Raw genomic sequence first — 24046 nt, 5'->3', positions numbered from 1 at the left:
ATTTACCTATGAAATAACTCAGACTGTGCTGAAAATATTAACTGCAAACTAGTCAACAATTCTTACAGAGCCCCTACTTCGCTAGCACACGCATTTGCCGCAGAGCTTGTATAAATTTTTTATCACTTTCACTGCTCGCAGCCGCATCGTAAACTTCATGAATTTTTAATACTGTCTGTTGTTCGCACTTTATGGCACATTTCAATGCATGCCATCTATGCCGCACCAGAATAACTACAAACAATAGCCAGTTACCACATGCTTCGCAAGCAATGGCAAACAATAGTCGAACCAGCCCACAAACCCATCAACCTATCAGCCAACCAACCAGTCAGTCAGCCAGGCAAGCAGCGTGGCAAAAACGCTACATTTAGTCAGCTACTGTCCTCTGTCTCATGTGAGCAGTCCACTCCCAGCGCTGGGCACCGTCCATGTGTAGATTGTTAATTGCTGTTCCATTGGCTGACTAACTGACTAACTACTAAGCTAAGCTAAGCTGGTGGAAATTTTTTTTTGTGTACTTCTATTTTTTAGTACTGTTTTTGCTTTTCTCATTGTCTCGCGCAGCTGTTGTTCTAGCCACAATTCGATCAAATTGTTTAGAATTTCAAATTGATTTGCTTCATCAATTTCCCAAAGCCAAAAGGCAATGGAATATTTTTGCGATTCGCGCGCAGAAAACACGTAATTCGTTTACTGTTACACTAAGCAACCAATTTGAAAAGTAAATTTTGGGTACCATGCAAGGTCAAATAATTGTCAGTAGCGTAACAGCAAAAGCGACCGCGAGAAATGAGGTCAGAATGTAATCATCTGCAGGGTTCAGGGCGTGCTATGCAGCATTCGGGCGTTAAACTAGGTTTGTTCCTTATGCTTTATTATTTCACTGCTAACTGGCTTTTTTATTAAAACTCGTGCAGCTCATCATTCAAATGCCTGCGAGATTCCAGCTAAGATCCATAAATTTTCCATAGAATATTTATCTCCAAACTATCAGAAGTCGCGTCTTCGGAGGTTTTTATCATCCAAACTCCTGATGAGGGACTTATAAAGTGTGGTTTTTGTTTGTAGAGCTTACTTGACTGTTCCATTTTCCAGTCAAAGTAGCAAGAGAAGTTCTCCGTCGGATTTCACGTCAGAAATAATTCCCGGCGTTCCAAAGTAAACGAAGTCCTCTGTGACTTCAAAATTATGAACGTCAACATTGAGATGAATGCTACGATGCGAGTGCGCTGTTTGTTAGATGACTCGCACAACAGCAGACTCATTCGGCACGTTCCTTTTCCAGCTTAGAAAAGGCAGAACTAACAATATGGCCTACTTACGTCAGCTCTTATAAAGATGTAGATTTTATAAAGAATGGTTCCCGAGCAATTTAGTGCGGCAACTTACATTTTTTTTTTGCAACAACGTAAAAAGTCCCACAATTGAGAGCCATAATGTCTAAAATGTCGTTTGATATCAAATAGTTCAGGGAGGTGTTAAGGTAATTTTACATACGTATAGAAAACTCAGAGAACGCCTCTGTAGGTCACTTCTTTCTGACTCTCCAAAGCAGGTTTAAAGTCGGCATATAAATTATGTGTTTCTTTTCCCAGACTTCACGTATTGTGAATAGTAGTTGATTCACTAGATCTGAAGTCACACCAATAAGGTCTAATGACTTCACTCATGATGATTAGTGCCTTGCACAAGACTTTCGGCAAATCTAGATCAATCTAAGCCTAGTTCAGTGGATGGTGGGATATACCCATTCGCATGATGGGATCCATAAAAAATTATGCCAATATTAAGAAAACGGATTCCGCAGAAAATAACGCAAATTTCTGAAGGATTGAGTAGAGTCTGCTCATCTTTTGCATAAGAGTTCATTCATGCAACTTACCAGCTCCTCGCAGCCGTATTTCAGAAGCTCAGTCGGCAGTCCATCGACTCAGGTATCCTAATTTAGGCAATAGCCCTTTAATTTCCAAGGGCGATGGATCTTTGTGACAACTCCTATTTTATTATTCTTATTTAGCTCGGTAAAAGCATGGGCTATCATATTGTTGTTTACTTGTAGATTTGAGGAAATCTTTTAAATCTTTTGCTACTAACCAATTATTTCTCTGGTTCTGGTTCTGACTCCGACTCAGGCTCTGTCTCTTGCCAAAAAGCTTCCAAGGCCGTGAATACAGCATGAAACCGATAATTAAAAAAGAACACACAAAATACAGCTCATAGATCTTTTTCCACCTTTTTGGGACCACCACCTTTCTGACTTAGTTTTCCAATACTTTTTCCATTTTTACTACAAGAATTTCCCGTTATTTATTTTTCAGTGTTAATAATTTAATAACTTTGCACATTCTTTCCCATTTTTTTGTCACTGCTTTTTTCGTTATCACAATATTTTTCCGCTGTTTCTTTTGTATTTGTTGCTGGCATTATCCGTTATTTCAAATGATGCGATAATAAATTTTTTGCCAACGAAATTCCTCATAATTCTTACTGCCCTCTACCGTAGGGCTCTTGTGGCTCTCGTAGCTGTTTTTATTGTATTTAATACAGTTGTTGTTGTACAAGTATGCGCACAATGTTAAATGTGCGCAGCTACTAAAAATTCTATCTAGCAGATACTACAAAACATAATAATAAAGTTTTCCTCCTTCACTCCTTCCACACTTCACGATCTTTTCGCCGCTTTCTAACCATAGACACAACTCAACCCCAAAGCACTTGACGTGGTTTGTTCTTCCTGCTTCACATCCTGTATGCTGCCATCCTGCCATCCAGCCAGCCACCCAGCCATCACACTACCACCACCCACCGCTTGCCTCTGCTTTTCTCTTCACGCTGCCGTTTACGAACTTGGCGCACGTTTTGTGGATTTTTGTAAAGTTTATGTACATAAAAAGTTGGCGGTTGTCTTTAGCCGCGTCCAAGTGTTGCTCTAACAATTTACTGTTTTATTATATATTTTTTTAGTTTTCTTTCTTGTTGTTATTATTTTCGTAGTACTTACTGCTATACATATTTGTTGTTCGTTGATGACTTTCAAGTAGACTGGCAATGAAGTGCATGGCATTTACACGCTTCGTGCGAGCGAGCGATAAGCAAAGGACCGCAGTGGCTACACAGGAGACAAGCACCTCCAGCATAATCAAAAGCGTATGGAGAGTTGGGAGTGGAGTGGTGAAAGGGGGCGGCGTGAAGTCATATAGCGCTTTCACTCCAGATCAACTTGTAGTGAAACAAATGAGCCAAAGGATAGACCGCAGAGTGGACGTCTCAATAAAATGAACTCCTTCGAGTTAGGCTGAGCTGCTGCGAAGTGGCGGGGCTCTGAGGGACAGCAGATCTTTTAGTTAATGGGCAAGAGCGTATACGAATGCCCGCGTAATAGTTCAGCAAGCGCGCGTGAATGTATGTAATTGCTGCAGTGCGCGTGCATGTGTGTGTATGCAATCAAACCATTAATGTTCAACAATTTTAGAGTTTGTGTTTTTTTTTGCTTGACGCAACATAAAAATTCTCTAAAGATTGTGGAATGTTTCTAGCCACGAGAGTAAAAGCTGCTTTGAGCTGTGCTAAACAGGCAGCGAGGCCGCTGGCCATTTAGTTGAGGGGGTTGTAGATATGTATGTATGCAGCACATTGTTTTAACATTTACAGCTGCTTGTAAAATTTATGTTTTAATTAAAATATTTGCATTTGCGAACTACCCAAAGTTTTCTTCCTTTGTTTGTAAAGAAATCTTTCCGCCTTGTCGATCTTTATTATAGCAATAATTCGAAAAAAATGTATATCTTCTCTAACCAAAAGTTTGATAAAGTTTCTTCAAACAAGAATTCATGTTTCCCAGATTGGTCTGGAACAAGACTAATGGAGACTGTTTGTAGCAAACACGCTTTTGAAGATGTGAGGATCAGCAGAGGTAGAATCCCATTTGGTGTATCAACTGCAAGAAGCTCGGCCTGAAGTATACTGCAATGAGGCCACTGCAAGCTTCCCTCAAGCAGGGTTACTGGGAGGAAGCACTGGGAGGAGGCAAAATAGTGATTTCCAGTAGCCAAGAAACGATCTATATTGTACTACCGTGGTAAAAAGCGGAGGGTCTACAGTCCACTGATGAAGTTTGGTTCATCTTAGACTCTGTCTGCTATCAGCAAAAGGTTTTCTCTACGGAGTCTCGACTTCGTTCTGATCGCTGGTGCTGGTGCATACAAAAGTGGTGCAAATTCCTTCGACAACATTTGAAAAGTCCTAGTTTCAGAGTCACTCCTCACACGATCCCGACACGCAATGTTCTACAAAGTGTCTTTCCTTGGTATCAGAGGAGCGAGACCGCTTCTCGAGAAAAACCCCCAGTAAATTTATATTCCAACTATTTCTGCTGCCACTAGAGAGAGAGAGAGAGAGAAAGGCTCACGTTGTGACTTCGGCAACAGACATTTTCTCAAGACCATTCAGTCTCAAGTCATATAACTCAAGGTCTATGAGTAGGTGTCTTAACCCAAGCAGTGGACGTATACAGAGCTCCTAATATTTCGATTCCTTATTATCAAAGTTAATTTGAATTTAGAAGTTGCTGATGAATTTACTGGTTTTGCTCCACCTCGTGAAGTTCCGAGTAACTTATACAACTATGCAGTGCTCTGAAGATATTTATGAAAATATTAAGTTGAATGTTTTTAATATCCAAAAGTATGTTTAAATCCTTCCCCAAGTCAATATATTTGAGCTGAAAAGTTAACTTTTTTATTTTTCAAGATGTGCTTGGGTAAACTTACACCCTAGCGCTTGCTATATTTCACTCCCTCTGACCTTTACCCTTCTATCCCTTAAAAATATGCTGCACTATTTCTTACTCACCGTTTTCGATACCTCTGTTATATCCACCGGCGTTACCCGGTTCAGCGCCGCCAAACGTTTCAGACGCTCACGCGCATGCTCCTCGACAGCGATAACGAAGGCTTCCTGCACCGAATTGCCAATGTCCCAGGCTGAAAAACAAACAAAAAATTAAAGGTTAATCACGTGAAAAAAGTAGAGGAACTGTAAATAATAAAAAGTAGATTTCATTAGTGTCAAAAAAAAAAATTATATCGCACAATTTTACTTATTTTCATTATTTTTTTATTTTTAATTTTTTTTTTAATTTCCTCTCTTGACGCACTTCCTCAAATACAATAGAAACAATCGTAAAATCATCAAAATAATTTGGCAGCTGCACTGTCGTCAACTAGTGGCATTTTCATTCATTTCTCAGACACTTGAGCTCCCAACAAAGGCCAACGTCCGGTACTGCAGCAGTCCGTAGTCGCATGCCCAACTTTCCCAACACAAATTTCAATACTTGGGCAATAACGACACACAAAGCGGACACATGCACCATGCTGCAATAACCCTGCAATCACTAACTGTCCCACCGATATGCCACTATCGTCGCCCCATTTGTCTACTTTTGTCACATTGCCACAACTTAAAGCAGACTGAAATTGAGTTTCCTACACATGGCCCACATAGCCCCGACTAGTGCAACCTGCCATACATGCAACAATACGATCGCTTAATAGTGCTCCGCATTAAATTTGTGTCGAATGCAGGAAATTGTGCCAGACAGACGGACAAACCCTGCACCAGCCAAGCAGTCAAGCAGGCAGACCTGATTTAATTGCGGTGACTTGGCTGGCGAATTGAGCGCAACAATTGCCGTGAGCCAAAGGCGATTGATGGCGGTGGTCCAGCGACTGGGCGACTGGGCGGTCGGGCAGTTGAGCATATGAACAGTGGCATTGCATAGACATAAATTGCCAGCTGCAGCTGTCGCGGACAACGCAAGCAGCCTTGCTCAGCATTACAGTTTGTGGGCTGTCTCGCAGATTTGCAATTTGCAGTGTTGTTATTTGTCAGGAAATGAGCTCCTCAGCTGACACTGACACTATTAAATGCCACTTGGCGATTGCAGTCGATACAATTCATGCAAGAGAGGAATGTGGCAAGTTGAGTTTTGAGGTGTGAAAATTAGTTTGCAACGAATTAGCTAAGTTTTAAAGAGGTATGTGGAGCTCCTGTCATTGCATTTGCAGCGGTGCAGATTCTCAGGAAAAATAATTTTCTCCAAACATACTTTAAGATTAAAATTAAATAATTTTATGAACAAATATGGTATTATCTCGAAAATAACTTTGAAAAAATTCAATTTTTTTAATAGTGGTTATTATTTTACATTAAATTATGAATTATTTACTTAAAATAATTTGTATGCCTTCTCCTTAGGAATGGTTTAAGTTAAAAAAAAAAACAAATTTTAATCGAAAACATTTGCTGTAACAATAATTTTTGTTTCTTTTTTTTATAATGGGATACCCATGTCGAATAAAAACTTCAAAAAATTTTGAATTATAATTTTTTTTATCTTTTAGGAATTTTTAATTTCATTAAACAAATTTTAATTTATGAACTTTTTTTTTGGCCCCTACTGGCAGCTGTTTTATTTTTTCAAACTATTTTGTGCCAACGAACCCATGTGCTTGCCATTACAACACCTTTCGTGCAATTTATTTACACTCGAAAGCCAAAAAAACAATCATTTCAAACCAAACTAAATCAAATTCGACAAATATTTCTATCGATTTTCACTTCGGATGCCGCAATGTGCTTCGTGGTCGCAATAAAACATATTTCTAGACACGCGGCTACGCACTCAAGCAGACATTTGCACAACTTTGCTCTCCTCCACTCGAGTCTCGCACTCTTCCCCTCTATCGGTTATTCATTAGCGTAATCTTCAGAAAAATCGCGTACACATAAAACACTTTTAATTAACACCGATTCGCATACAACATATAATTTAATTAAATAGCATCAACAACAACAACAATAGCCGTAACAATAAGAAAGCTAACAACAATGCAGCAATAGCAACAAGTGCTTGAGTGCCAAAGCATGGTAACAACAACAACTATGTAAAATTATAGCGTTGAATCAGATACCACCCGAAGGGGCAGCGAGGAGAATTGAAGAGGAAAAAAAAGATTTAGGAAAAACAAGAAATGGCAAAAATCTGATGCACGCCAATCGAATGTTGTATCGCTTTATTATTGTTATTGCTATTTTAATGTTTGTTGTTGTTGCCGCTGCATGCATTCGTGCGGAAATTAATGCATAGCGAAATTGCTCGCCACTCGCATAATTCAAGGTGAAATGTTAGTAATTCATTGTAAACGCTCGCAAATCGCTGGCGAATTATAAAATCCAACAAAGGCGATTTCGTGGAGATGGTGAGTGTCGGTTGGTCCGTTGTTTAGATGAAAGTCGCAGCTCTTTTTGTTGCATGCGCACTAAGCAATTGCACTGCCAGGCAGCCATCATCAGCCAGCTGGTATTACTTTCTAACATTTTCCTGATTTCTTATTATTTCCTACATTTTTCAGCAATGCCAGCAATAACGACAATGCCGCTGGCTATTCCCCCCCATCTTCTCTGCTCCACCTCCTTCATCATATTCAACTTCTCCTGCTCCTGCTGAAAATCTAATTGAGCTCTGCGCTACAGTCGACCGCCCAGAGTTTGTGGAAAATGTGGGAAACTATGGAAAGGTGTGCGGGCCTCCAGTGGCAGTAGTTCAATGGCAAGTCAGCTGTCTGCTCCGATACGGGTCCGCAGGCAACAGAACGTGGCAGTGCCATAAATTCAATTCTTGCAACATACGAACTGAGAAGTGATATGAAATGTGGATAAGAAATGTGGATACTTGGGCGCAGATACGCGTAGTGCCAGCAATTACAGGTGCCACAACTATTTAGCGTTAGAAAAAAAGCCGAAGTTAATGCAGCTGCAAATAGTTTAGTTGTTAGTGACAGCAACAATGACACACACAAATGTAGAAAGAGAGTCAATTCAGTAATGAAATGTGGCAGCTGGCTTGCGGTTAGTTGTTGCAAGTCAGTACTTAGCTGCCGCGTGCAACTTGTCACTACTGCCATTGATTGCAAGCGAGATGAGGAATGAGATGCTGAGCTTAGAAGAATGAATGAAGAATATTGTTTAAAATACATAATAACACATATGTTTTTTGGAAGGCCGACAGGTATACGGACGGTCCTCGGTTTTTCTAGGCTCGCGTCACCGAGAGTGCGATAACAATTGTCTCCGTGGAAGGAGCAAGAAATAGATATGAACACTTATTATTAAGCTAGCAGTTGGTAATCGAGCACACTTTAAAAAGGACTCGCTGTGGATTGGGATATCCAAGGTCTTGGGATAAGAGGGTTTGTCGTGATATCCAATTGAAATAAAACAATTATCAATTAAGTAGAAGAGAAATAAAGCTCCAAGTAACCAAAGTAATAACGAATGTGCCTTGATGAGTTGTTGAAGGCGACGGCCTCAGTCTGAGCTCACGTCGCGGATATCAAACTTGTGTCTCTCTTTCAGTTTCCACCTCTTACCAATCACTTAGATACCCAGCAAGAGACGTTGAAGTTTTGAATTTAATGCAAACTATTGGCTTCTACGTTCCGTCGACTTTTCAATAGATTTCCCGCTGCCTCAACAACCAAAACTCTTTCGGGTTTTACTCTTACAGAGCTGAAGTGTGAAACCTTATTGGATGACGAATCTGAGAGAAAGTTTATACCCGGCACGAGGCTTTCTATCGCTGCCATCTCAGATGCATACATAACATCCCGACGACTTTGCAGAAGACACAATAAGTCTTTTTTTGGCACGCAGCAGAAGACTTCGGAAGTCATTCTGCTTTACGATATGAGCAATGAATATCATTGAGTTCTCTGCCAGATCTTCACCATCTTTGTCTGCTGTGGAACTTAAAGTTCCATTAGAATAGGCTACATTGAGGCATCCTCTCCGCCAGTAACTTTGTCTTGTGCACTCACAAACTGAGAAAAGTATTTATCGTTACTTTATGGATCTTTATACTAAAATTAGATGCGTAAGCGACAATGTTCCAAGGTAAAGCTAGTCAGATTGCTTGAACTTAGTCCGTCACTGATGTAGATAGATAATATGAGTGATATGCATTTCCAAAAGTAGATCTATTTTCCCCGTTACCTCAGATTCAATGCCCCAAAACTCTTCCGTTGGCCATACAGAACCCCCTTCTTCTCGAGGTCTCATCTCATTTGAGTGGAAAGTGCATTGAGATCTTTGAGGACGAGTCGTTTTACCAACAAATATTGGTTACTATTTGAACAGAAGGTATATGCGCGCTGTATGTGTTACAAAGAAGTGAATAAAAGTATACAATGCATTTAAATTTCATAGTAAAAGCTTTTGAATATTCATAAAGCATTACATTGCAACCTGGCGTTTTATTTTCTACTCAATTTAAGATTCCACTAAAATACTTCAAATTCCTTTACGCAATTTTCACCCTTCCCTTCATACAGCGCTTACAGCCCGCCCCGTTTGTTGTTTCACTATTATTTTTGCTGCACCATTCCCTTTCGTTGAGCTCACCTTGGGCCTTGCTTCCTCCCGCTCACTACCAACTTTTCCGACGCCGCCCGCGGGTGACCACTTTGCTTCCCTTCACTTTACTTCCCTCACTTAGCATTCCTGCCGCATACACTTAACACTCAATTATTTCCTACCCTTTGCAATTTGCTCTATCAATAATTCAATCAGCTGTGGAGGCAAGGGCAGCTGCTGTTACGGAAACACGCCAGTTGCAGTTACCACCGTTTTGTACTTTACTTGTTTTCTCCTACTTTTTATTACTGACACAACCTAAACTGCAGAGCAGCTAGTCGATGAGTGATAGCTACTGGCACACTGTTGCCAAGGAAGCCGAGACGGTGAAGCTATTTGGCAGGCTGTGTTCAATTCAAGTGGCAAATTATAAATTCATGGCAATGCATTCGAATTTGTTGTTGGTTATTGGTTGTTGGTAGCGACGAAGTGTGCAATTGGTCGGATAAGAGCTTGTTGGCGACAATCAGCAATAACAAGGTCCTTTCAAAGGATGCAAAATGGCACTTAAGCTAGGCGCCCACTCAGTGCTGCTCAGAGCTGCGAGAGCCCACTTTTTAGCATGCTCCGTTCGCTACTCACGCCACCTGCTTTTCAATGCTCAACCACTATCAGTTTCGCTACCATTTGCTGCTTTGCATTTACGCTTCTATTATCCATTACTCCACCCACCACTTCAAACGGTTCTGCGCGCGCTCGTTTTGACGCACGCCTTGGCAGTTGTTCCATTATAAGTTTATCTTTGCAAATTGCATTTCAAGTGACATTTTTCTCTACTCCAACTGGTTGTACCGGCTGCTCCCGTCGCCGCAACAATTCCACGTTTTGTTCGTTTTCCTCACTATTCATTTAATGAACAATAAACTTTAGTTTTATTGTAATCAGCTTTTTTATTTTCATGTTCTTCTTACTTTTGCGAATAAAGCAATTGAATTACTTCCTGCAGCCGAATGGCTGTGACTCAATTAAAGTCTTGGCAATGGCAAGTGGGTGCTTTGAGCGCCACACAACAACGAGAGTCAAATAAATCTGGCGGCTGCTGTTATACAAAAGTGCAATAATTGATAAGCACAAAGTGAAATGGAAGTAAAATAAATTAATTAAAAGAGATTTATTTATGAGAATTCGCTTGCGAACAAAGACAAGCTTTTAGTGAAATTTTAAATGTGGGACATTGAGGCTACAAAAAAACAGGATAGCTTGGGTCTCTAGTGCTTGAAAGTGACGAATAAAACATGAACGCCTTAATCTATACCAGAGAGCAATCACAAGATATGAATTAAGGCTTAAGGCAATTGGAAGGGAGCTTTGAAAGAGAAACAGCAGGTTGAAAACTATAATGGGAAGAAATGCAGTGCACAAATTAAATAAATTTCTGAGTGAAAATATATTTTTTTAGTAACAGATATATTTTTCAGTATAAAATATATTTGAATAGTCGATTTAGTGCAGAACTGTGTAGATAGTTTGGACAGGGTATCGCTGAGAACAACAGTTCGAAATAACACAGGTCCATTGTGAAACAAGAGTTACATTCTTTTGCCCACGTGGCCACTTTTTTGAACCTTGCGGTCGCCCAGATGCATCCCTTCAGATATCTTAAGTCGACATGATCCCAGATACGGCAAGCTGCCATTGCGGATTCACCTACACTTTGAATCGAAAGAATCACCTACACTTCGATCACAAGAACAAAAAATATTGTACAAAAAAATTTAATCAGCCAGAACGCGTGAGTAACAAACGTTGGGAAACCTGTCATGCAACAACAGCCACGGCATATTAGCAACATTGAGTGGCCTGGTTTTGACTCCCAAATAATTAAGCAAGACTGTCACATCTAACATTGAAAACAAAAACACAGCAAAAGCTTTGTAAATGAAATGAAATCCGTTCTTTCACAAAGGTAGCAGGCTACAGCCTGTCATAAACACGCGTACCAGACAACTCATTGCCAGACAACTCATTGCAGAAGTGGCCCTATGCCCATATTGCGTTGCAAGCACGCATTGTTGCGCCTAATTGGATTTGCAGCGTGCACGAAATACGGGTGTGTGTGTTGCAACTGCATATATACATACATACACACATGCCTATTAAAGCACCTCTTTATGACCCAACGGCTTGCCGCCTTTTGCGAACTTTGCCAACATCGCAAAATGATAACAACAAAATTCATTCGTGTTGAGTGGCATCGGTGACAGTTAGTTGATGAAGAACGCAACGCCTGCAATTGCTGCTTCATGGCGGACTAAGTAACACCTTGCACAGCCTACGCGTGCTTACATATGTAGGGATGTGCATTCGTGTGCGCTTATGTGCTGGTAGACTTATGCGAGTATTAAATTCGGCAACGCTGCATGTTGCTACTAGCAAAAGTGCCACTCAAATGTCACTCTAACTCGGCATTGCTGCCACATTGACATTGCCTGCTGAAATAATCAGAGGCTGCGAAAACTGTTTGTTCTTGTTCTTGCTACTACCGCTGCTGCTGTGGTTTCTGCTCAACTCGATGGCCAAGTGCATCGATGCATGAAAATTGTCATTTATATCATTCGCTGAAAACGTCGTAATTATGCAATCTTGCCCCTGTTGCAACTTTCCATGTGTCGACGCTGATAATCACATCGACTCTCAACACTCGGCAAGCGACCTGGCATCCTCACTGCTCCGCTATTGGCTCACTGAAGGACTACACGTAAAATGTGCTGACGTGCCTCCCTACCTTCCTGCCGTTCTCCCACATTTGTGGCTTCGGTGCCTGTTGCTGATATGAAATTATCGCTTTGACACTTTGCCACTCAACAAATGCAAGTTGCTCCTGCATCTGTTGGCCTTTGTCCTTGTGGCATATGACAGCATAGGATCGGGTATGCAGGCGTTGCGGAATTTCTGTAGCTTTTTTCAAGAAGGATTCATGCTAAGTATACAAATTTTGTTAGGAAATGGACGAACTAGGCTAAAAACTCTCAGTTGCACTGAATGACTTAAATGCTATCAGATGACTATTATGTTGCTTTACAAAGGTTGACGAAAACTTTGCCTATGTCGAGTAATCCATCGGCTGTTCTCAAGAATGTCAGCCAACGGTAGAGCCACGAAGCGTGCTGTTTCAATGTCATTAAAGAAACCTCACGACAGCCCATTTTACGTACCAGAATGAGATAGGTTTTTCCCAACCAATTGCTGTTATTCCTGCGATCTAAGATTCTTCACACTCTTGGCACCACACTTTGAGCAGCATCTTTGTACTCAGGCAACTCTCGGTCCGAATTTTACCTCGTTTGCACGCGCCATCTCAACTTTGCTTCAAAATCCAGTGGAAATTAGCATAGCAGCACAGCTTCCCATCTTTTTCTACACGCTCTCACCAATCCTCGCTGCCGCTTAAATCCTCGTGTGAGGACTAACCTGTTTGCTGTGTTCAGTACTCTTAGCTTTGCTGCTTATTCCTGTACCTCTTGCTTGACCAATGTTCTTCCAATGCAGTAACTTTTCTTTAAATCCAACGAGGACCGATCACAAGGAATAAAAAACTCAGTACGTTATATTTTTAGCCTAAGGAAACCTTCTAAAAACTCATTTCTGCGCATACTTCTTTCTTTCCAGTCCTTTAAAGTTTCCTACAACTAGGAGCTTAAAGGTTAAGCCACATTGCATTCCAAGTCATTCCAATTATCTGTGAATAGATATATAAATAGGTATATAAAAACAATGTCTGGTATTTTAGCTCCGGTGCCAACACCTGACGGTTTCTCTTGGGAGCCAACATGGATCAATTAAAAATCTCCGACTGATGTCGGAAAAGGTTGGAGAAGATCCGGTCCGAACGGTCAGCTGACTTCACTTTGGTGGGGTAGAGCACAAATTGGAAGCAGCTAACCAGCAAGAGAACCTTTTGAAAAGGAAGGATGGTAGATGGTAAAGGTGGCTCAACTAAATTTGAACAGGAAGGAACTCAAATTAATTTCCAAGTACTTCCCGAGATTAGTCGATTATCTTCTTGATAAGAAAGACGTCAAAATAAAAATTAAGAGGAAGGAACTGAGTAAAAACTGCTGCTTCACGTATTGGTAGTGAAAATTACTTCCAGGGTTTGTACTTTTGAGCTTCCATACCCTATTCACGGCATTAAGATTAGATGAAAGCAAAGCTCTGTCTAAGTAACTCAAACAACTGAAAACTCGTCGCATATTCACATACGCTGGTAATAGATTCTGGGCTTTGCACATCATCTAGCACTTCAGCAGCCTATAAATCTGTGGCGCACTCTAAAGAGACTACATCCGCACTTAAGTGACTTTCGCAGATCCGCTTTTTTACTTACAAAAGTAATATTTCAAATTTGTGCTGTTCCATTTTTGCACCATCATTTTCCTCTATCCATCGCCAATAATTGACCAATGATGGCGCAACGCCAAATTGCGTGTACCCGTCTGTCAATAGCCGCAAAAAGAAAATAAGATGAATTACATTTGCGTTGTCGACAGTCGACACAGCCCAAAATGACCTCGCACATATACATACATACATACAACATTTTTGGCAGCATCACCCCAGCGAGAGGGAGGAACTCGCGGCAAATGCACTTACTCGATGGCTGGGCACTCTGTAGATAAATGATTGTAAATGGCTACCCAAATTGGAGAATCAGGTTGTTGAAATTTACTCAACATAGCAATGAACGACAAAGCGAAAGAAAATGGAAGCAAAGAAAAGCGGAGCAGCAAGGGGAATGGTAAGTGGAATCTCGCTTGAAAAAGTTTGCATGCCTACATATTCTGCTTAGCTTACATGTATTGAGTATGTGGCTTAAAGTGAATTTTCATTTTATGATTTCCATTTCCTTTTCTTCGTTTTTTTTTTTGTTTTTTTTTTTTTTTGCTTTCATACAAATATTTTAGGAATTCGAGCTGCCAGATGTGTCGAGGCCAAACCGAACCTTGTATGAGTTCAATGAGTTCAAATGCACGATGTGTGTGTTGGTAGTCTACGATTTATGTCAGCCTTAAGGTGGTTCAGACTGCACACAGCAGCAGCCAGGGACACATCATTTCGTAAACGAGTTTCTTATGGCTCTCAACTGTCATCAGTAGTGTTTGAAAATGTGCCGACAGCCTTTAAATTACTCTGGAAACTATTTGTATAAATAAAATTTAAGTTTTCTGTGTATATATATATGTGTGTGTGTAGCCCCACTGAAGTCATTTTGTTGAAAACTTGAATAGTTATTGTGAGTATGCCTGGGGGTGCTCGTATGTTTCCTTGGCGCTGAAGTTGAAATATTTCTGCAAATTTTATTTAATATCCGATTTGCCTCATATTGAGAATTTAATGAACAAAAATTTATTTATTTAAGAATATACGCGCCAAATGGCTTTGGCCATCCGTCCTATTCAGAATATGTCTTTGCATATACTGTCGGCGTCAAAATAAAATGTACGCCCCATATTGACAAGTTTTGACTATTTCGAATTTTTAGAAAAATTTCGAGTATGCAGTTTTATAGATCACTAAATTTAGGTGTGACAAAGTGGAAGTTTCAAGTCGTTTAAAACTCTCGTTGATTTTTGACGGTTTTTTCTGCTGACGGTTTTGGGTGTTTTCTTCCACATAAAAAAATTTTGGAGTAGACGCTAAATAGTGAAAATGCACAAGACCGCGTCCGAAAAAAAATTCTCAAAAATCAGTGCAATTTTTGAATTATTTTATACAGAGCTCGATACTTTGCTTTATATGGTAGTTGCTCTAGTATGAACTATATATATAAGTTAACACCTGACTCCCATGCAGTCAACAGTTGACTCCCACGCTATATTGGTTTACATTAGAGTTAAGCAATGACAGCAGCAGCTATGGCTGCAAGTGCAGCTGCAACTAAGTTCCTAGAATTAAGAAAACAATATTGTATTCCTAGAATTAAGCAAGCATTTATTGTACTCCTAGTTTTAAGCAAATCTGAAAAGGCCAGCGTCAAAATAAAATTTGAATAAAATTTAGGAAGATTCAAGCAGCCAACAATTGAAGTTGTGAAATTACTCAAGCAGCAAGCATCGGTTAGAAGCCCCCAGTGTATCAAAAGATAAATCAACCGATAAACTAAATCAACTTATACATATATAATTGGCGCTTACACCCTTGGGTGTTTGGCCGAGCTCCTCCTCCTATTTGTGGTGTGCGTCTTGATGTTGTTCCACAAATGGAGGGACCTACAGTTTCAAACCGATTCCGAATGGCAGATATTTTTATGAGGGGCTTTTTCATGGCAGAAATATACTCAGTGGTTTGCCATTGCCTGCTAAGGGGCGACCGCTATTAGAAAAAAACGTTTTATTCATTTTGGACTTTCACCGAGATGCGAACCTACGTTCTCTCTCTGAATTCCGAATTGTAGTCACGCACCAACCCATTCGGCTACGGCGGCCGCCTATATATAACTATACACAGTATGTTCAATAAATAACAGAACTTTTTATTTAAATCATGGAACACGTAGAGCTATCTATTAAACTTTGATTATATTGAAAAGGTACAAGCGTCAGCTTTCAACCGCAGCCAACTTCATGTAAATCGTTTGACAGGTTAAAAAGTTACGCGCATTTTATTTACAGTATGTTTCTAGCTTGTGTCGTAAAAATACAATGGAGCAAAGAGCAAATAATTAATTCTGTGTTAAACTTGGAAAAACATTTAGTGAGACGTACGAATTGATGCAAAACGTTTATGGTGATGATTGTTTAGCTCGTTCAAATGTATATAATTGGTTTAAACGATTTAAAAATGGTTGTGAAGATTTGAATGATGATGAAAGACCTGGTCGCCCAGAAGCAAGTAATCGTGCTGAATTGGTAGAAAAAGTCCGCGAAATCATTGCTGTTGACGGAAATTTCACTGTAAGAATGTTGGCTGAAGAATTAAATTCATCTACTGGTAGATACTATGTGGAAAATTTTAACTGACGATTTGGGTAAAAGCAAGGTTTATGCACGCTTTGGTCCACACCAATTAAATGAAGATCAAAAAATCGCTCGTGCAGAGCATTGCAAAGACATCATTTCAATAGCTGAAAACGATCCAGATTTTCTTGATTCGATCATAACTGGTGACGAAACATGGTGCTTCAAATATGACCCTGAAACTAAGCGTCAATCTGCAGAATGGAAGACGAAAGGGGAGCCAAAAGCAAAGAAATTGCGTTTTCAGAAGTCAAGAATCAAAACAATGTTGATCACGTTCTACGATTCCAAGGGTATTGTACACAAGGAATTTGTTACAAAAGGTCAAACTATTAATGGAGAATACTATTTACAAGTTTTACGTCGTTTGTGGTCAAGAATTGTTCGAGTAAGACCTGGATATCCAGAGGGGAAACAGCTGTTTTTATTGCATGATAATGCACCACCTCACAAAACCAAAAATGTTCGTGAATTTTTGATGCAAAAACATATTTGTGTCATCGACCACCCTCCGTATTCTTCTGATCTATCACCATGCGACTATTTTCTGTTCCCTAAATTGAAAACTGCCATGAAAGGTGCTTTTTATGATGGCATTCCAGCTACTCAAGCAGCCGTGACACAGGTGTTAAAGAACATTCCCTTAAATGAAATAAAAAATCCATGCAGAAATTGGTTGATCGTTCTGAACGTTGTATCGAGTTAAATGGAGACTATTTTGAATAAAAAATAACTTTCAAACACAGTACGATACGTGTTTTATTCAAGATCTTCAAGGTGGTGCTGTGTTCCAGATATTTCTAGAAATGGTAACGATTGATTAAAACACATTTGAGTTAGCTGCCGATAAATATTTTTGATAAAAAAATGCACTCTATAAAAAAATGTACAGGGTGGCTAATGAAAGCCTCTACCAAAAAAAAATTGAATAACTTTTTTTCTTTTTAAGTTATCTGTTCCATTTTTGTTTTAATTTGCAGATTGATCTTTAAAATTTATTAAAATGGATAACTGGGACACGCAAACAAGAATTTGGATAGTCCGCCGCTATCACGCACTGGAGTCTGTAGTTTTGGTACAGAGAGAGTACAGACGGATGTTTGGCGGCGATCCCCCGAGCAGATGGACCATAATGAGACTGGTGAATAATTTTGCTGAGCAAGGAACAGTCGCAAGAAACGATCGCTGCTGTAGCTGCAGCTATACAAAGAAATCCAAGGGTTTCAACAAGAAGCTTATCTGCTCAACTTGGTGTCAGCCGATAGTCTTTGCAAACAATAATGCACAAAGATTTAGACTTATTTCCCTACAAAATTTAAATGGTTAACAAACTGAATGCAGCAGACTTGCCGATTCGCTTGGAATTTTGCCAGAAGATCCTGCAAATGGTGGAAGAAGACCAAAACATTTTAAACTGCCTTTTCATGTCTGATGAGGACCATTTCGATTTAAACGGCAATGTGAACAAACAAAATTGTCGAATATGGAGTACTTCTAACCCACAGATACTCCACGAGACGGAATTGCATCCTCTTCGCGTGGCAGTGTGGTGTGCGGTTTCTTCACGCTGTATTGTCGGGCCTTATTTTTTTGAAGAAAATGGTCACATCGTTACGGTTACTGGAGACCGTTACTTGAAAATGCTGAAAGAATTTTTCTATCCAGAACTACGCCGAAAGAGAATTCCTTTCAACTCCGTGTGGTTTCAACAAGATGGGGCAACGTCTCACATAGCCCAGACTGTTATGACAGAGTTGCGACGAAAATTTCCCAATAAACTGATTTCAAGAAACTCCGAATTTCGTTGGCCCCCCAGGTCGCCTGACCTTACTGCACCTGACTTTTTCTTGTGGGGTTTATGTAAACAAGAAGTTTATAAAACAAAGCCAACAAATTTGGATGAACTAAAACAATCCATTCGGGCAACAATTGCGGCTATTCCTGTCGCAACTCTCAAAGCAGCAATGAACAACTTTTTACTAAGATGCCGCACTTGTGTCAACGAGCATGGGGGGCATTTAAATTCAATTATTTTTAAAACTAGTTAAGCTACATTTAATAAAATTTAATGACCTTCAACTTGAAAAAAAAAATAAATGAATTCCATACACTAAAAAAAAAAGTTATTTGAGTTTCTTAAAGTAGCAAAATTCATCAGCCACCCTGTACTTAAGAAGCATAAAAAATATTCTACTAAGCCAAGCTCATTGAGGTTTATAGCCGGCAGCGTATCATCCACAAGCACTTATCATATGATTTATTTTTATAAATTAAAATGTTAGGATAAATTAAATACTTAAAACGCCAAATAATTTTGCATTAATGGCACAGCAAAGCGAGCCGGAAATCCACCAGCATTTAAAATATAATTTAATTTGGATTTTTTTTGTTTTTTTTCATAATGTGTTATTGACCAGAATGCGAGTGAGAGGGGTGGAAAGCATATTTTAAACTTTTTATTTCAAACCTCTTTTCTGGGTTGCGCTCCCCCCGGTCGTGGGCGGTTGTGCGATGAAAGAGTTTGTTTTAATTTGATTTTTATGACACAAAACTTTTCAACCAGGCAGCGCCAATAAGTATGCCACATACTGCCACATACATATAACGCTGACAAGAAGTACCGTAAACAAAGCGCCGCGTGGAACGGCGAAAAGAGCGAGTGAGGCGTATGCAAAACCCTTTCTGCCACAAATTAAACAGAATTAATGTAAAAGAAAAGAAATAAAAATAAAACATATTAGTAAAAAGTTTTGGCGCTGCAACAAAGCTGCTGCATGCACCGAAACGTCGCACGCCTAACAGCCGAAAAAGTAACGAAAATCGTTTATAAAAAAGGTGGCAAAGCAAGTGAAGAAGAAAGTGACGTTATGAAGAGCAAAAGTTTAGTAAAACTAATAATTCTTCAAAATATGTTGCCACTTTCTGGGGTAAGAGAATTGTTAAAACAATCCGGAGTGCATAACAACGCTTAACTTTGTTAAAACTTTGTTAAGAGCGCGCCGTAAGATAGGCTACATTAAAGCATAAAAATATGAGCCAAGCCACAAAACTCACACAAAATGTGCCGCTTTACTTGGCTGCAGTATATTTTTGGCGGCACACATACATACGTACGTATATTGAAAAGTCTTTGAAAGTAATTAATATTAACCTTGTCATGTCGGTCTCCTTGCCGCGGGGATGAGGCTTAAGTGGCGAGTTAACCCCATTCTATGGAGATTAACTTACCACGAACTAAGAGGGCAGCTCCACATAGGAATTGGGTATCCACTCAACCGCGGAACGGCGGAATTGGTGGCCACCCAAGTACTATGTGGAGAGTACCGTACCGACAACCTGGCAGGAGGTATAAAATGCATTTTCCTACAATGTGGAGGCTTAACAAGGATCTCTCTGCACGAGGTAACCCACTTCTGGGAAATCCTCCCGTCGAGCAATCGACGGCTCGGGCATCGGATATGCAGGCCCGAACCCCACATTCCCCTATGACCGGAACTGACACCCAGGGTTCCGGAGGAAGCGAACTACTAGTGGTGAAACATGGCACATTGGCTTTGCCAATGGAGAGCCGAGTGAGTGTGAGTGATACACCGCCGTCGAAACGATCTGAAGCAACTGAACAAGTTGTGGAGAATGTGGAGATGGCGGACAATCTCTCAGTAGACTCAGACGGATCTCTGGTACCGAGTAAGTCTTTGACAACGGTTAAACCTGGTGCGAATCAGGTAAGTACCGGTAAAAAGACCGAAGTTATTGGAGATTCGAACGCACGTGTTGGTCTAACCGCAAGGCAGATCAAACGAAGGAGACAGAAGGCGAGGCAAGCCGAAGCACTAGCTAAGGCAAGGACTCAAGATCCGTCAACTTCGACACCTGTAACGGAAACGGGAAAGCGTGGCAGAACAGAGGAGTCCTCTGTAGCGCTGCGCTCTTCCGGAAACGAAACGGGGTCTGTGCCAACGACCGGGAAGAGGAGAAAGGCAAAGAAGAGGAAAGTCGAGAGACGGAATTCTGAAATGCCTGCATCCTCGACCCAATCCAAGGCAGACAAACCTTTGCCTGCGAAAACAGCAAGTTTATTCTTGTTGAGAGTAGCAAAGAAAGGCTGGTACGAGCGAGTGTCTGGATTCCGGGTCCTTCCTGTAATTCAGCAGAACTCCTCAAACGCATCCGTGTTCAGAATAAGGATCTTGACACGACTCTCTGGAGAGTATACTCGTGCACCAGGCAGAAATCCGCTACCACTTCGGAGGCGGGTTCCCACCTGGTACTGGGTATCGATCTTGGGTCCCTCAAGGTGCTTAAGTCGAAGTACGGTTGCCGTCCTCACCTACATCTGGGGCGGATCCAGTTCCGCGTCCAGGATAAGGTGGAGGACAAAGCGTAAATATACTCAGTCTCATGACTGAAGTAATATTTACACAGATTAATCTGCAGCATAGCAAAGCGTCTACGGCTCTCTTGTGCCGTAGGCATGCAAAACTGCAAACAAACCCACACATAATACTTATACAAGAACCATGGGTATGTCACAAGCGTATCTGTGGTCTAAGTGCTATGTCGTGGGGACAAATACTTCATTGTGAAGGGAATGTGAGACCGCGAGCATGTATTATCATGCCGAGGTTGATCGAACACACGATGTTAAAAGAGCTATGCTCTGGAGATATCGTTGCTGCAAAAATAAAGTACTGGAAAAGTGGGAACAGTGTCGAAGCTATCATAGTTTCGGCCTACCTACCCTATAACTCTGTACAGCCACCTCCTTCGAGGGAGCTAAGAGAAGTGGTCAAGTACGCAGAATCCAATAATCTGGGGCTAATAGTGGGCTGTGACGCAAATTCACAGAACATTGTGTGGGGAAGCAGCAAATGCAACCCCAGAGGTCTCAAGTTACTGGATTTTATCCTGTCATCCGATTTGGTCATCCAAAACACTGGTAACAGACCAACTTTTGTGACCAGAAGGAGACAAGAGGTGATTGATTTAACACTTACCAATAGGTCAGTTGGAAATCAAATCAACCGATGGCGAGTTTTGGAAGAGGACTCTCTTTCTGATCATCGTCTTATCGAATTCCGACTGGGAATTGACACAATATCAATACCTTCCGGTAGGAATCCTCGAAATGTGGACTGGGACAGGTATGGTGAGCTTGTAACAGAGCGATTACCAAACCTGAAAAAACTCAAATCAGCAGAAATGATTGAAGATGCTACTAAGAAATTAGAAGGTACTTTAATCAATTGCTTTGAGGAACTGTGTCCACTCAGGCAAAGCAGACAGGGGAAAGCGGTTCCTTGGTGGAACACTGAACTGTCGAAGCTTCGTGTACGGTCCAGGAAACGGTGGCAACGGTGGAACCTCTAGGTACAGCTGGTATATTGCTAGTCGGATAGTGACAAGGGAATCGATAAGGTTTTCCTTATCTTCCTTTGACAACTTTAAGTCCCCTGGACCTGACGGAATATATCCAGTAATGCTTAAAAAAGGAGGAGACAGGCTGATTGAGGCCCTGAAAAGGATCTTCACAGCCTGTCTTGCATTTGGTTATATACCATCCCAATGGCGACGCGTAAGAGTAGTATTTATTCCAAAACCAGGAAAAGATGACTATTCCCTAGCAAAAAGTTTCAGACCAATCAGTTTGACATCGTTCATGTTGAAAAGTCTGGAACGAGTGGTGGAGAAACATATTCGAGTGGGGGTATTGCCGAGAAGGCCACTTAGTAGAAATCAACACGCTTACCAGAGTGGAAAATCATGTGAATCAGCCTTACACGATCTTGTTAGCAAGATTGAAGCTGGGCTGGAAGCTGACGAATACACAATGGGCGTGTTCGTGGACATTGAGGGGGCTTTTGATAATGCCACTTTCGGCTCGATATGTTCTTCTGCCGAACGACACGGAGTTAATCAAGCCATTATAAAATGGATATATTCCATGCTCTCTGAGAGGCTGTTAACCGCTGGTGGGAGCGACGACGAGCAAATCACAGTCAGGGCCAAGCAAGGATGTCCCCAAGGGGGTGTTCTTTCTCCGCTGCTGTGGTGCTTCGTCGTAGACTCCCTATTAGCGGAGATGCAGGAACTCGGTTTTCACGTCCAAGCATATGCGGACGACGTCTGTGCGCTAACATCGGATAAATCCTTAACGAGGCTTTGCACGAAAGTGCAGAGGATCCTTGACAGAATCGATGATTGGTGCATGAGACAAGGTCTTTCCGTTAATCCGAACAAAACAACCATAGTCTTGTTTACGAAAAAACGGAAATTGGATGGACTCAGTCTTCCAACACTGAAAGGTGTGACACTTGGTCTTTCCAACGAAGTTAAATATCTAGGAGTAATCTTGGATAAGAAGCTGACCTGGGAGACACACGTTTCACTGAAGGTGAATCGTGTATTGAAGATTTTTCAGCAATGCCGTAGAGCCTTTGGCAAAACTTGGCGTCTGAAACCTGCTGTGGTCCTATGGATATACACGGCACTTATCAGACCAATCATCACTTACGCTTCTGTGGTCTGGTGGCGACGGAGCATGGTTAAGTCCACAATCCGGGAACTATACAGGCTGCAAAGAAGTGTATGTTTATGCATCACGGGTGCCATGAGTACAACCTCTGGTGATGCCCTAAATGCTATGCTTAATTCGCTCCCCCTGGATCTTAAGATACAACAGGAAGCAATAAAAGCAATGTGTAGACTCCATAAATATGGTTTCTGGCACGAAGATGGAACTTCGGGACACAGAGAAATCTTTAAGTTGCTGTCGGAGCAGTATCCACTGTTTTCGGCACCTAAAGATGACCTGATACCCACAGTTTCGTTCGGAAGGAAATTTGATGTCAGATTTCCATTGCGTGAGCAATGGAGCAATCCAGAATGCATGCAGGGAGTCGGATGGTACTTAAACGATAGCAATAAGTATCACTACGCTATGGGGGGAACGGCAACTGTTTTTCAAACAGAAGTTTTTGCCATCCTAAAAGTAGCCGAATGGATAATCGGGAGGAGATGGAGCGGGAAACAGATTGGAGTCTTCAGTGACAGTCAGGCTGCATTGAAGGCCCTGGAGAACGCGAAGCAAACCTCGAAGATTGTTCAAGAATGTAAGAAGAAGCTTAATTCTGTCGCAAGACAAAACAGGCTTGTACTTATATGGGTTCCGGGACACTCCGGTGTTCAGGGGCCAGAGCCAATAATCGGAATCAGTCCCGCAGGAATCAAGAATTGGATCAACGATTATATAGGCAATCTACATAAAGAGCGATGGTCCGGTCTAGAACGCTGCAGAACTGCAAAGTGTTTTGTGACAAGTCCGAACAGAAAACTGTCAAACTTTCTACTAAAACTTTGAAGGAAAGACATTCGGTTGATGGTCGGCATCATTACAGGACACAACCCATGGGGTCAGCATATGACCACCATTGGAATCATCGAGGACCCGGTATGCCTGTCCTGCTTGGAGGAGGCGGATAGCACTGAGCACTTTCTCTGTGTTTGTCCTGCCTTTGCTAGAGCGCGACTACGGGTATTGGGTTCCGATGTCATGGGAATGAGTAATATTCGTTCTCTAAAACTGGAGGATATTTACAGATTCGCCAAAGAAT

The 24046-nt window shown here is 41.1% G+C and overlaps 1 protein-coding gene across 2 annotated transcripts in view; it reads right to left on the bottom strand.

Moving 5' to 3' along the window:
• LOC129239676 (uncharacterized) overlaps window positions 1-24046 on the bottom strand; it is a 226779-nt gene that overhangs the window by 127420 nt on the left and 75313 nt on the right. For both annotated transcript variants that reach the window (XM_054875371.1, XM_054875372.1), the window contains exon 4: window positions 4855-4985. In XM_054875371.1, coding sequence (XP_054731346.1) covers window positions 4855-4985 — 131 coding nt within the window. The remainder of the gene's footprint in view (window positions 1-4854; window positions 4986-24046) is intronic.

Source organism: Anastrepha obliqua, chromosome 2, assembly GCF_027943255.1.
Source record: "Anastrepha obliqua isolate idAnaObli1 chromosome 2, idAnaObli1_1.0, whole genome shotgun sequence".
Classification (NCBI taxonomy): domain Eukaryota; kingdom Metazoa; phylum Arthropoda; class Insecta; order Diptera; family Tephritidae; genus Anastrepha; species Anastrepha obliqua.
The sequence above is the reverse complement of the archived record's forward strand: the minus strand, read 5'-3'. Positions and strand labels throughout refer to the sequence as shown.